The sequence below is a fragment of the Cyanistes caeruleus genome, chromosome Z, assembly GCF_971803275.1.
Source record: "Cyanistes caeruleus chromosome Z, bCyaCae1.hap1.1, whole genome shotgun sequence".
NCBI classification, from domain to species: domain Eukaryota; kingdom Metazoa; phylum Chordata; class Aves; order Passeriformes; family Paridae; genus Cyanistes; species Cyanistes caeruleus.
The window spans coordinates 58,844,759-58,859,983 of NC_141732.1; the positions used below are offsets into that span (position 1 = coordinate 58,844,759).

Here is a 15,225-nt window from a genome sequence, read left to right on the forward strand (position 1 = left end):
ACTACACTGAAGCAGGGAACATTCAGATTACATATTAATTTTTCTTTTCTCCGTTATTAGGGTGGTCAAGCATTGAGTCACCTTGAGATGTCCTTGAGGTGATTGGGTCTGATTTATGCTGATAAATTTAGTAGTTTAGGGATTACAGTGGGAGTGCTGGATAGTCAGCTGGTGGACTGCATGATCTTAAAGATCTCTTCCAACATTGATTCCACGATTTTGCTTCTGTTGACCTTCAGGGAGCAACATTTCAGTACGTTCGTAAACCAAGATTAATCCTAGCATGCCTATGATCCATGTTGGCCAAATCCTAGTATCTAGCCAAATACAATAGTTTGGACACACTTCTGAACAGTAGCTCAATTACAGTCAGCCAGTAACTACAGAAAGCAAACCAGCTACACTATTATGTATCTTCCGGCCTCTTCCATGATCGGGTGCGGGGGAAGCACTGCGACTCTCACAGCCACCTCCCAACCATCCCTCACGGAGGCCGGGCGAGAGCCGGCCCACTCCCGGAGCCGCCCCGCGCATGCGTCCCACCGCCCTGCGTATGCGTCCCGCCGCCCCGCTAGGGGGCGTGCGCTCGGGAAGGCGGCCGCGAAGTGACGCAGGAGCTGGCGGAAGCGATTCCGGCCGCACCCCCGCCGCTTCCGTCCGCATCCCGGCCGCTTCCTGCGGCGTCTCTGCACCGGGCACGGGATAGTGCTCCGCTGCAGGAGCTGGTGTCTGCTTCCTGGCCGGCACGGTGCTACCCGCAGGCCCGTCCCGCCTGCCTCCGCTCAGGCTCTACGTGAGTGTCCTGTGGGGGTGTCCCTCATGGACGTGACAGGCAGAGGCATCGGGGGGACCGGGCTCTGGCCCCAGGGGTGGCGATGGGCCCGGCCGCTTCTCTCGGCACGGGGGCTGGGGACTGGCGGGCTTCCGTGCACCCGGGCTTACCTGCAGTCGTTTAGCTCTGTGGGAAATATATGCTTGTTTGGAGACAGTGCCCACGGGGCAAAGGTACCTGAACTATAAGTTATGAAACTTGTTTAGGAGAGCCTGGCAATCCCTGGCGAGGTAACCAGTGCTGAAACTCACGGTAAAGGTCGTTGTCGCTGTTGTGAGGCAGCAATGTTGCTGCGTTGTTTTGGGTTAGGGAAGGTAACTCCTCCATTGCTTGTATTCTTGGTGTTTACAGCTTTAAAGGCTAGACCGAACGTGTGTTTCTTCTGCGCCTAACGCTTGAATTCTCATTCATCATTCTGTTACTAGCTAATTGTATCCATAAACTGCTTACGTATACGGTGTGGTGTGGAGAGCGCCTGGGCTGCTCAGAGGAGAATGAGGCATGTTAACAGTTGTTCTGTCTACTAGAAATGGAAAAGTTTGGACAGTACATAAATACTCATTCAGACTAAGTGTCAAGGGACTTACTTGTTACGCAACACGGTGCCATTTCTTCGGCAAAACTGAAAGTGAACATCCAGATAGTAACTTCCATTAATGTGTAATGCGTTCCCTCACCCATCCCATCAAATGAGGAAAAAAAAGGAAGAACTCTCATACCTTTATCTTAGAGCTAGTGCAGCAATGTCCATGTATTTACTATGCATTAGTGTGGGTTGTTATCACAGGAAATAAGGAGTAAAGCCAAACCCAACCATATTTACTCCTCATTATTCATTTTCCTATACCCTGTGCTAAGGCTGCCTGCAGTGACAGTCGGAGCTATCTGGTATTCTAGTTGTACCAGAATAAATTTTAAGTTTAAAAGATAGTAGACCTATATTTTTCTATGGCAGTCTGTTCAGTAAAATAATACTATAGATGTATAGTAGTCTCAAAGCATGATTATATTAATTGTAAAGTCATCATTTGGCTGCTTTTTTTACATGTCATGTTGAGAAAAAATACTAACTTCATGACATAACATGTAGTTCATAATTAGCTGCCTCTTCATGCTCTTAGGATGTATTCAAGGGTTTCTTTCCATATATTGTGAACCTCATTGTGGAATGTTTCAAATATGAAACAAGTTCCACTCTTAGGTGGTACTTTTCCCTGAGATGAAAACAGTTATATTTTGTGACATATAATTTTTTTAAAAATTTAACGTAAAATTGAGGGTAATCATAAAAATTGACTTTTAGGCATAAATAAAGTGAACAGTAATTTTGAAACTTCAGACTATGCTGTATTTCTATTTAGTGTCTTGTATTGAAAATAAATCCTGTGATCACCATTCTCTTAAGGAATTCCTGAAAGTATATTCTAGCTTGAATTTTTAAACCAAGAGCTTAAAAGGTAAGCAGTATTTCTTTTTGCCTGTTTTCAATTTATTTATTTTTCTTTTTCTTTTTTTTTTTTTTTAGTTAAAAGGATACATGTTCACTTCAAGTAGAAAGGAGCATGTTCCCAAATTCTTCCAACTTGGGTCGTCCACCCTTCTCTCCAAAATATCAACAGCAGAGTACTTTCTTCACTAAAATTCCTCTAAATATACCTCCTACTCTTCTTTCTCACCAGCAAATTATTGTTCCTCCATTTCATTTTCGCAGTGCAGTGTAAGTACAGTAAGATTTGGTAGTAGGGATTGGGTCTGAAAGAAATACTTCTGATGGTTTTCACTGTTTTTACATTGAACTGCATTGAACTTCACAAAACATGAAAATGTCATGCATATAAAAAAGAGCTACATAATTTCTGTTATGGACTCACACATATTAATGCTCGCCTGCAGTGTGCATCATGCATGAGATGAAATTGCACTGCTTAGAGTTGTTAATCCACAGTTTCGTTTTAAAGATCTTCAATCATATTTGTTTATTGGCGAGAACAAGGGGGAGATGAGAAGGGGAAGAAACTATTATTTTTGGGTCTATATTTGAAGAAACTGTAGTTTTATTTAGGCTTTTGAATTTGACAGTTCCTTAAGTTAATTCATTTGCTAACCCCTTCTTACACATATGCTGTCAAGAATGAGAAGTTTCTGTTTTTAATGAAATACATGTTATAAACAGAAATATATCTTCATGTTGAATAGAAAAGATGTATTCCTTCTAAGAAAAAGAAAAAAAGACAGGACTTGTAGAGTTTAATATTCAGTTAACAATAACAACCAACCCATAAAAAGCATCTTGGTTATCTTATGAATAATAGTTGTGGACTGTAGTCTTTCTAGAACTCTTTTGAGTGGGAACATTGAAGCCGCTCCAGCTGTTACTCCAGTTGTTACACTGCAACCAATGACTTATGGAAGTGTTAGTCCTGTGTCTACATCAGATGCCCTGACATCATTTCAAGGAAGAAAGTAAGTTCTTTGTATGTGTGTGACTAATACTGATTGTAATGAATGCATTGTGAAGCTTGCCTAATATCAATTTCTTATGCAATTTGAGTTATGCTAGAAATTCAATACTGAATACTTTTTTTCTTTTTGGTGGAAACAGGCCATGCATTGGCTCTTTAAAGCATTGTACCTGTTTGAGCATCTTAGTACTCAGGAGTGACTTCCTGTACCTAGGTTTTCTCTTCCAGCAGCTGTAGCCTTGCAGAAATGATTTTAAGTGATTTATTGTAATGCTGCAATGGATTGTAGTCTGTGTGGGCTGGACTTTAAGCTGGTTTGTGTCAACAAATCTTCTTTTCCTGTTAATTTGTCAAATTCAGAACAAGAGTGCACTCTGAAGGTTTTACGGGAATTGTCATGTTTTCCTGATGACACATTAGGTGTTTTTCCTAGTTTTTTTTACTATGTGATGTATTATTTTTCAAATACAAGGTGTTAAATTCAAGCATGTCCAAGTTCTTTTTTTTTTAAGAGGATTGTATGGAAACCTAGTTTTTGTAGGTGGGTTTGTGTTTATATTGACTTGAATGTACATTACTACCTTTGTTATTTTAGTTGACACATAAAGGAAAATTTTGCATAAATGTAGGATTTAATGTTCTGTTAATACTTTAAGGAAAAAGAATTCTCTTTATTAGTTCAGATATGCTAGTTGATACATGTTTCTAATAATTGTGGGAATCAACTAATTGGAAGGAGGTTCTATGTAGTCTGTCTTCAGTAGTATCTCCTGTGCTATTTCTCTACCAAATCTAACATGAAAAAATAGGCACAATTAAATATATGCTGATAAGTTATAAGTGAGTGTGTAATTAATCGAAGAAGTTGTTCCTGGTTTCATGCTGTGTGTGTATTTTCCTCTTGAGCAGCCTGTTCTATGAAAAAACTATGCTATGTTGGAGGATTTGCACTCAGCTTAAACAAACTTGTCATTTGGGTTTCAGTTGCTTAAGTGCAGATACTTGCCTTAAAGAATCACATCAATCCAATTCTAGGGTAGCTTCATTTCTACAATTTTATGTTCTCTTTTCCCATTCCAGGTTTTTTTCACATAGTACCTAGGCTGGGCATGGCTGTTCTGTAGCATACATGGGCTTAGCAAAGCAGTTACGTCATTAAGTATTTGTATTTGAACTTTATAGAAATTGTCTTTTAGTCATAAGTTGGAGCTTGTAAATTAGAGGAATTACACTGTGTCTCTCTCTAGGAGACAAAGTCAACAGAGTCTTCCAGATGATGCCAAACGGCAGCGGATTCATTCACGTGATTCTGACACAGCTGTAGTTACCCAAGCAGTGCCTTTGCCAGAAGAACACAGACGCTCCTTCCCAGCATCAGTTTCAGTTCTGTCTCCAGTGTTGCATGCCGGTGGCTCACCTGCCTTAATTGGATATGTCCCTCCTTTGCAAGATACTTTGTTTCTGGACCCTACAGAAACCACGCTCCCTGTTGCCAATGACAAGGTAATGACTTTCTGTGTCTGTGCTTTACTTCTGTCTTCTGAGTAGGCAGAATCCAGAGGTGCTGTGGGAGACCACAAACATCTCTACCAGGATTTTTGACAGTATCATGAAATATCTATTGGTAAGCTGGCATTAGAAGTGTCAATAAGAGTAGCTGCCACTGTAGTTCTATATCACCTCCTTGTCTGTGCTTGAGTTTAAAACACTTTTATGGAGGCAGGGGAAGTCATGAGGTATTGTTTCCTTGTGTTGTCTATTTACATCCTAATGTCAGGAAACCTACATGTCTTCTCTAGGAAGTAAAATTTGGAGAAATAGTCCATTTCTCATATGATACCAAGTGGGGAGAATCCTGACTAAAAAAACTGTACTGTAGTAATATGAAGGAAGCCCATTCTGAATAAATGATGTATTTGGCCTGTAAATATGTTCGCTACCTCTTTTCAAGAAAGCATAACAGTTACTGTCATAGCTGTTCTGGAATATAGAAGAGAATGGAATATAGTTTAGAACTGTTTCTGGTTCTGCACCCACATGACAGAAGGGTTTTGGATTGTTTTAGTGTAAATATGCCTGTTGATTATAGCATGTAAAGTTTTGTGAAAGGGAAACAGTCAATACCGCCTTCCAACAAAGATCTGACTTCTTCACTAATTTTTATGTAGGATTTTCTTCATTAAGTTTTATGTAGGATAAAAAAGAAAGCTAATTTAAATCAGGGTTTTTAATTATTTTTTTTTCTCTCTATTGCTGGTAGGCAAACTGTTGACATTAAAGTCAGCAGAAGATGTCTCTGGTTATTCACTACTTATTCCCTGAAATGCTGCATATACTGATGATGCAAAAATAATTTTCTCGGGTCTGACATTTTATAACAAATTGAGCAAATTTAAATTTAAAATCTTAGCAGAAATTTCTTTACGTAACTATTCACTCTGAATTGAAGTGCAGTAAAACTGTAGACAGTAGAGTAGGTCATGTGAAATGGTGCTGGGTTTTGCATTAAAAAAACCCAGCCTTCTGTGTTTGATGTAGTTGCATCTCTGACAGAAAAGAATGTTCACTTTGCTGTGTCTTTACTTTTTATATGTATGTTTCCAGTTAAGTCAACAGGTTTTGGAGTTGTTTCAGGCATGTCGGCAACAGGCCTCTGATTTGGACAGAAAAGAGCTCTGTAGAACAGAACTCCAGAGAGAAATTCAGCTAATTTTTCCACGTATGTTTTGAATTTGATTACTTAATATCAGTTTGCATGTTCTTCAAGTCTGTGATTCTTCCTTCCTCTCAAACTGTAATGTGTCACATCATGTTTATTTTTTGTTACTCTTCTGTTACAGAGAGCAGACTTTTTTTGGTTGGGTCATCACTGAATGGATTTGGCACTCGTACCAGTGATGGTGATTTGTGCCTGGTTGTTAAAGAAGAACCAGTAAGTAATTTTAAACATGCATAATTCCAGCAAAGTCTGGTTTTATGTGTGTGCTATTAAAAGGCTGGATCCCAAAATGATAAAAAAATGCTCAAATCTTTTTTGATGATTTAATACCATAGTTTTGCATTCATAATAGCTACAAACTCTGAGCCCAGTAATGTGCAGATAAGAATTTAATCCTGTCAACCTAAGAAAACTTATTTTTGAAGTTCCACCTTCAATTCATAAGTGAAAAAATACAGCAAAAAGGAAGCAGATGCCTAGAATGAGGAAGGAAGCTGTTCAGAGAACTCTTTTGGATCTAGAAATGACTTCTAATAAATAAAATTTCTTATTATTTAGATTCATAGTTACCAATTTTAGTGATCCAGCGTAAAAATGTATTTAGTATCTTAAGTATTTTTACTGAGAAAAGATGTTATGAGTAGAAATTAGGTTAACAGAAAGGATATCTAAAAGAAATTTAAATAGACCATAATCTTGAAAGAATTGAAGCATCATTTAAAGGGAAGAAGAAGACATTTTTGTATAAATGGGGCTACGTTTTCATCTCTGTCTGTGAGTTTTGAATGTCTGATAATCACATTGCATATTGAGTATGGATTGTTCTGTCTGACATTTCACATTTACTGTGAAAAATGTGTATGTAGGCTGTAGAATGTGTTGGTGTACATGTTCATGTATTATTCTGAGAGCTAATTCAATTTTAAAAGCAAAGCATGCTTGCTTTGAACATTCAAATGAGAGATAACAACTTTTTTCATTAATTTTAATACCACATTTCAGGTGAATCAGAAGACTGAAGCAAGACGTATACTCAGCATAGTCCAAAAACTCTTCAGTACTAAACTTTGTAAGTTACCGTCTAAAGTGAGGTGGTAAGATTTTTGGCAGTTCTTGAAGAAGTATTGGTACTCAGTTGCAGCTAATGTATGTATCTGTGTCCTGTCTAGGTTCTAATTACAGTACTCTTTGAAGAAAAGCTATGAATATTTATTAATGTTACTTGATGCTGATGAATGGTAATTAGAAAAACAACAGTTTTTCTTAAAAACTAGTGGACTTAAGTAATGAGTAATATCTCATATGACTTTTGAGTTGTGGAACACAAAGAGAAGGGAGTAAATTTCTGTTTGGGAAACCTCTGTTGGTGAACTCTTGCTAATAGCTTAGATTGCAGTGTCTTCCTGGCAAAAATGCTCTTAAGAATTTGGAACAGAAGATGTCACTCATAGTAGACTGTGTAGAATTGTTTTTTTTCTTTTGAGAAGTAATTAACTTAGATGCCTAATGAAGAAAGTAATGAATGTTGATAATACTAGCACATACAGATAAAACATGTAAATTCATAGTTTCTATAGCTTATTGTTTGGACTCCCTTCAGATTAAGAACTCATGTGGGCATTTCTTGACTTAAATGTGAAAGCCTTCTACTTCAAAGAGGCTTATGTATCATCCTTTGAATTATAAAATACCCTGACATTTACTAATATCAGTGACTCTATCACTCTGCATCCCAGACTTGGAATAGTTTTTTTGATGCTACTCCTTAGAGTGATGTTCTGAACAGTCCTGAAGTGCTAAAAGGAACAAACTCTTGCCTTTTTCCCAACCTGGAAATGAAACTCAAGATAATTTTTGTAAGGAGGTAATATAAAAAGGGATCTTTATTTGGAGGCCTCCAGGAGCAGTTACGGAAAGATGTTCACAGAAGCCCATACCCCCTGCAGGGGTGAGTACATTTTTATAGGGTTTAGAAAATTAGCATAATTAATAAAAAGCACCAATTAGGAGGATGAGTGGTGATGCAATTCCTCCCCCTAGTTTAAGCCCCTTCTCTGGAGCTCCCCCTTCACCAGCTGTACTTTGTCCATGAGAATGTATCTCAAAGAGTTGTTCTCAGCCTTGGTTCCCAGGAAGAGACAAGATAGTACAGAGCCTTGTACCTCCTGGGGTTGGAGCTGTGGAATTTGTTTTGTCTTTCTGCTTAGGGAAAGGCCATGGAAAAGTACTGGGAAAACTAGTCTCTAGTAACAATGGACTACAGAGTTACAAATATGTGTGTGAAGAATACAGAGAATGTAGAAAAAAGGCAAAACCTAAATGGTATCATCATAAATTTAAATGCAGACTGCAAAATTTCTACATTGGCAAGCATGCATGCACAGATTTTAACAGCTGTTGTGGAAGAAAGACTTGATACATCTATTGCTGAATAGGCAGCTGATATTTAATGCTTTTTACTACTGTTTATTGACATTTGCATAAGTTTGAAAATTAATCTGGGTTTGTCTATGGTGCAGCTCCAGTGTTTTCTGACAGCACAGTGTTAAAATAGATGTGTTTTCAGGGATCAAGAAGCTTCTAAATGAGCAATCTTTTTCAAGAGCTTATGTTCTGTGTCAATGTGTGACAAAATCAAGTTTGTTTATCAGAAAGGTATGATGATTATGTGCAAGTGATCTCCAAAAGTGCCTTTTCCCATTTTTGATGCTTTCATCATTCTCTGATACCTTTCAAGTTATCATTTGGATCACCATGCATTTGGTCAGTTTGATTTAATTAAAGTATTTCCTGGAAGGTAAGGCAGGACAAAGCATTGCTGAGATACCACTCCTGTCAGGTGTTCTTACTTGTGATATGTAGACCCCTTATGTCATCTCTTCTGAATCTTAACATCATTGTGGCATTAATTCCTGTACCTAGCAATCTGTCTTGTATCTTTGTATGGATGTTTTGTGAATAGAACTAACAGACAAAAATTGGTTGAAAATATTCAAAACCAAAAGGCTTTGGCACATTGTTCTTCGTGCTTAAATTTAGCTAGTGTACTAGCTGTGGCTCAACTATGCCAACTATGCCAACTAAGGCTTAGTACTTCTGGAACAAGAGGTGTCCTGGTTTCAGGTGAGATAGTTAATATTCTTCTTAGTACCTGGTGCAGTGCTGTGGTTTGGATTTAATATGAGAAAAATGTTGGTAACACACTGAAGTTTTAGTTGTTGCTCAGTAGTGCTTACCATAAATTGAGGACAGCCTGTCTACCTAAAATGTATGAAGCTGCTTCTGAAAATTATTTTTGAGTTTTGTGCTGCCCTGTTAGCATGGATGTTACTATCCTATGATTTTAAGGTAATACCTCTTCGATAATATTAGTTAAGTATTCCTTTCTTTCTTCTGTAGAAGAGAGACTGCAGCATGTTCTCAACAAGTGTGTGAGCAGTCATATAACTTACTGTTGCTTCACATGAGAAATAAACATAGTTTGGGCCAAACATTAAAGCTAGCAAAGTGTGTGCCAAAATGTAAGAGAAACAATAAGAGCTAGAAAATATAAGATGCTATTTAAAATAAGTTCTTACTCTGGTTTTGTGAAAGAGTTAAAGGACAAAAATAAATAAGGAGGATATTTGTGACGTAGGTAGAGTTTTAGAACTTTTTTAACCTTTTTCCAGATCACTTTGGTTCAGAAACTTGAGAGAAGTTTTTCCAATCTGTGCCTCTCACAACATCTCCCTCTTTGTTCTTGCACTCTGCAACGTTCCTGTGCATTCCTATATGAGGACAGTAAGAGTGTGATTCTGTGCTTCATTTCCCTTAATTCTATGATGGATAAATGAAAAAGCATTCCAAGTGCAAATTAGATCAGTCCCTTTCACAATTTGTTTCGCCTTCAGAACTTTAAATACCATCTCTTTTATCCTTCATATAGAAGAATTAGGTTAGATTAGTAGATTTGGGAGGTGGATTCAAATTTGTGTAACCTCTAGCTTATTTCAGTTTCAGGTTTGTAAAAGCTAACAAGTGTGAGCAAGGAATTTTAGTCCATCAGATTCTAAGTCTTGTAGCAGAGGCTTTTTTGTGTTGTCCTCTGCATCTAGAGTACAGGCTGAAATGAAAATGCTGTTTTTGAATAGTCTAATCACAGAGAAAAGTGTGGAAAAGCTTCTGATGTTTTATTTACTGGTTTTGTGGGGCATGTTAGTCTTAAAGGTATGTATTTTATTTCTCCTAGAAAAGAGAGATGTGGGATAGCGAACATATAATCCGTGCCAGAGGCTAGCTGATCCTGTATAACTTCTTGGCTTATTTTTTCAGATACTTGGAAATGTATTTTTTACAAGATTAGCTGACATTCCCAGAACTGTGTGCTAAAGTCAATGACTTTAGAAATGTGAAGCATTAAATTGGGGTGATAACTGAAGAGGTTATATCTAAACTACTGAGAGTAAATGTCAGGCTGATTGCTCACTTCAGATTCATCTGTGTGGGATTCATTTGAAAAACACCTTGATAGTATTATGTTGAATGGTGTTTGCTGTCTGCATAAATAACAAAGAGGACATTTTCCCTTAGATTTATAGAGAGGTACAGTAGCATTGAGGCTAGGGTATCAGGGTGGAATCCGCCTAATGCTGGTCTAATGGGAAAAGTGGAACAGCTTGGACAAACAAAGGAATTTGAACTCAATTGAATGACTTTGAAGGACTGTGCAGATCATTGAGTGAATTCCAAAAAATCAGCATTTATTTCATCCTGTGGTGGATTGCACCTTCCTATATTCTTCATGAATGTGGATTCAGACTTCTGTGTTGTCCAGTTTCTCCTTATATAATATAACTAAATCAGTGAGAGCAGGCTACATGCCCAGGATGCCAAAGATCTTTCTGGCATATACCATGTCTGGGATTAATATTCTGTACAATTGCTTAATCTTTCATCCTGTAAAAGAAGAGAGGGAATTAAGTTCTTCAGTCTGAAATTCTGCATGAATAAGTTATATATGAAACCAGTGCTTAGTCTTCTTTGAAGCCATAATATTAATTTCTGCTAAGCTGAAGTGGTGTTCATGACCTTATCATAGACATGCCCAAAACTGTGGAGTAGCTTTATAGATTTCTTTTCACATGTTTTGGTATAGTCTCTCTGGTCGTAGCTTTCATGATCACAAAGTCAGTTTACTAAGGCATTTATTCAGCCTGTACATATTTCAGAATTCCACATCCTGTATTTGTGACTGTTTCTTCCGTTGTATGTATATATAAGGTACAATATAGATTCTGCTAGCAGCATCATTGGTCTCAAGTCAAGAAAGAGGATACCAGCAGGAAGTTATCGCCTTCTAACTTCCTTTTATCTCTTCTGTCTTCCTGGCTGCTTTTTACCGCCCTGTGAAACAGATTGGGACTATGTTTTGGGCTGTATCTTTTTTCCTTAGCCAACTAATTTGACACAAACATCCATTAAATGTAGGGAGGCATTTGTAGACAAGGATGTGTTTGGAAGTAGATTGTCACTAGAATGAGTTCAGTTAACATCTGAAGACATTGGGAAGGGTCATAGTGAGGAAAGTTGAATTACTGTGGCATACAAATAGACATTGCTGACCATGTGTTAGTGCACTGGGAATCTTTGTCTTATATTTGGTAGTGAAAAGAGAGGAGGCAGAGAACTATGCGTGCTTTAGACTCATTTTAAAAATGTTCTGGGATGCTGGAGGAAAAATTCCTGGATGTGTCTGAAGGTCCAGCTAGAAAGAGAGGATGCTTGTATTAATAAGCAGACATTGAACATGATTTGAAGTTGTTAATTTAAGGTTCTCCCATTAACATCAGTAAATTGGTAAGATTATCTTTTTTTCTGAGTGCCAGTCTGTGTGTTGCTTAGGCTGATGCAATGCAATAAAATCCAGATGAAAGATTGCCTCAGGTCAAATCTGTCTGAACATGCATAGCCACAAAACATTTTTAGAGTCTCAGAAAAAAAAAAAAAAAAAAGAAAAAGGATATTTTTTAAAATTATTTCACAGCAGTGTTCCACCAGATCTGAATTTGTCATCCAAAAGCAATGGAGATGATGCTGTTTAATCTAAGTGGCTATTCAGCTTATAGAAGTACCTAGCTGGTTTTTTTTGAGGGAAAGAAAAAAATCAAATTTTATTCAAGGTTATTTTTAGTTTATATTATTCGTACTGTGCATGCTTATTTATGCTAATCTGAGGTTGATTTATAGAAGCAGTGGGAAAATATTTTGGATATTTAAATATTTTGGAAAATATTGTTGGATATCGACAAATTCAAGTGGCCCTGGATTTGGCAACAGAGGTAATTACTAAAATCATGCCTTTTGCCCAAATTCATGTCATGTAACCTACAGGCTCTACTTTTCTTTCTTTTCCATTACTTTCTTGGTCACGGTATTCATTCAGGATTATGGAAAACTACTGAATATAGGCTGAGGTATTATGAAGTCTAGGGAAATCACAATTACATGGCTGATGCAACAGTTTTGGGGAGCTGAGTGTGAAGGGTGCATTTGGTGGCTCCATGTGAGTGCCTGAGCTTAGTATTTGTGAGTTTGTATGGTATGGCATTGAGCAGTGTAGATAATCATTTGATAATCATAATCAATGTGGATTTATTGCATGTCCTATCATTATTAAAACAAAAGACAGATAAAGCTTATCCCATCTTTGATAGAAAGCATTGTCCTCTTTTCAGTGGCATTTCCTGGTATGTACTTTATCATTCAAATTAACAGTTTTCAAAACAAGTTTTAAGCTTATCATTAGCTTAAAACTAATTATCATCCTGGTTGGATCTGTTCACAGTCCTTTATTTTTGTACCTTATAACTATTCAGGATTTGTATTACAAGTAGTAAAGCATTGTAGTACTGCATTCCTTATTTTCAAATTTCTGGAATATTTCCCTCAGAAAAGTCTTCTACTCTATGTTCTGCTTACCTCTTCTCTAATGTTTAGTGGGGGGGCTTTTCACCTGCTTTCACTGGTTGTTTTTTTGCTACAGTTGCTAAAGGTTATTTAGTTTGAGCACAACCCTGCTACATTTAATAAACTGCTGTTTGCAATAAATCAGTCTCTAAGATTCTATTACAGGATCTTCTGTTAAGGTCTACATCTTGCATGAAACTTAATTGCATATTTTTATCCCTTTCAGCAAGCTACATTGAGCGACCTCAGCTGATCAGAGCAAAAGTGCCAATAGTGAAATTCAGGGATAAAGTCAGGCAAGTATCCTATTCAGCCTAATCTTTTAGACTTTGACATGAGGAAGTATTCTAATGTCCGTAGGAGTCGTCCCACTGTTATGTGTGTATTTGTGTAGTGCTGTAGTTGTATCACAAATTTGTACAGCTAACATGCCATGGCACTCAGCTTATTGCCTTGATGGTCTGAAGCACCTCTTGTGGGTGATGCTATTTGGTTCCTGTGATGTGAATTAGAAGCAGTACATATTTCTGTGGGTTGTTTGTACATTGTGGACTCCCAAGTTAACAAATGGTTTGACAAAAAAACAGTAGTAGGAAGAAAACAGTTGTGCAGTATAATTTTGCTTGCTGTGCAGGCATAACTATTGATTGAGCTGTACCAACAACACTAAAACAAACTAGTTTGTGGTGGTATTTTCTTGTATTCATTGTGTATTCATTATAAAGACCTATGAATAACTTAGAGGGACATACTAGGACAGATAATGATGTATTTTTTATTGTATGTGATAAAAGTAGTTGACAGAGGAAGAGGTCATGTAAACACTGATATATGATGACAGTCTGAGTAACATTCATATCTTCCTGTGTTCATTGGCTTAGTTTTGTAACACTGATATGTATCATTTTCCTGTAGTAACATAGTTTCACTTTAATGTAGCTGTGTTAACCTGTCTATATGGTTCTAAAATTTTTGTCTTTTAAAAACAAATAAGCAAGCTTTTCTGGCCTCTCCCTATGAGAGCATGTCACAGCATGTTTCTATCACCATATATCTTTATCATGGCTAGGTTCCTGCCCTGATAAAACTAAATCTATCATTTTTACAATTTGAATTAATCTATATAATCAGTTTAACCTTTTCTTAAATCTGAGATTATACACACTTGTTGGAGTTTTTGCTTTATACTTTTTTCTTAATTTACACCCAATCCTATGTTTACTTGTATGTAATTGCCTACCTTTTAAAAACTTGAATGTCATTTACTTTCTCTTCTAACAGTGCAGAAGGTTGTTTCTTCCATGCTTCCTGAAAGTATGGTACTTGTCAAGCTAAAGTTTGGGTTATTTGGATTAGCTACATATAGCAATACTAGTCTTTTCTCATATAAATGAAATTATAAATTCCTGGTGCAAATATTGAATGAGTTACGGGATTATAGCGATTTTTTTTTTTCCAATTTAAAATGAGAAAATAAACTTTAAAAAGAAGCCTTTAATATGGAACTGGATGGAAGTGATTGTGTGAGAAGATTGAAGTCTTTTTGTAAGCACTTATAGTCCATAGTACAGTCACTTTCAAAAAATAAGCCATGATAGTTATATACCTTACAGATAGGATTTAAAGAACTCTTTATTTCCTACTAAATCAAAGTATGATATTGTAAGACTAGAAGCAGCACATTATATTTTTGCAGAGTGAAAACCAGTCTTGTTCACCGTCTCATTTTCTGTATTGCTTTTGTGAAAGAGAAGAGTGATAGGGAATGTCACTATTTTGGGCTGGGATTTTTTTATTGCAGTTCATTTTTGTTTTGTTTTCTGTCTTTACAGTTCTCTTTCTCCTGCATAACCTGTCCCTCCATCCATGTTTTGTCTTTTTATTTAAGCATTTGTCTGTTTCCAGTCTCTTTCTGGCCTCTGGTTTTTCGTAGGCTCAGATGCACAAAAAAAGCATACTCACGCATTTTTTCAAAGAGGTCTTGAAAAATCAGTTGGATATCCTGTACCTAGTGCATTTAGCCTGTCTTTGCCAAAATTGGAAACTAAACATTACAAGCTTCCTGCAAAAGCTAGTTTTTGATGTCCAACTGCTGGGAGAAGGTGGTTGAATTCAGTGGGTGTTATCTCTTTATCTGGAGATGAAGATTCTAATGTGTTACCAATAACTGAAAAATATATATATTGTATATAACTGAAAATGGGTGTTTCCCCTTACTTTGACTCAGTGAATGAGAAAGCATTCAGTTTGTATTTGTTCTCTTA

At 37.0% G+C, this 15,225-nt stretch overlaps 1 protein-coding gene across 3 annotated transcripts in view; it reads left to right on the plus strand.

Annotated features, from left to right (window-relative positions):
* Positions 1-528: 528 nt before the first annotated feature.
* Positions 529-15,225, plus strand: part of TENT2 (terminal nucleotidyltransferase 2) — a 45,050-nt gene continuing 30,353 nt past the window's right edge. The window contains exons 1-8 of one of the 3 annotated variants that reach the window (XM_023944581.2): positions 529-793; positions 2,358-2,549; positions 3,158-3,295; positions 4,542-4,797; positions 5,899-6,013; positions 6,135-6,226; positions 7,016-7,082; positions 13,188-13,257. In XM_023944581.2, the coding sequence (XP_023800349.1) occupies positions 2,395-2,549; positions 3,158-3,295; positions 4,542-4,797; positions 5,899-6,013; positions 6,135-6,226; positions 7,016-7,082; positions 13,188-13,257 (893 nt within the window). In that variant the 5' untranslated portion in view covers positions 529-793; positions 2,358-2,394. The remainder of the gene's footprint in view (positions 794-2,357; positions 2,550-3,157; positions 3,296-4,541; positions 4,798-5,898; positions 6,014-6,134; positions 6,227-7,015; positions 7,083-13,187; positions 13,258-15,225) is intronic. The other 2 variants (XR_015281146.1, XR_015281147.1) reach the window with 2 other exon arrangements.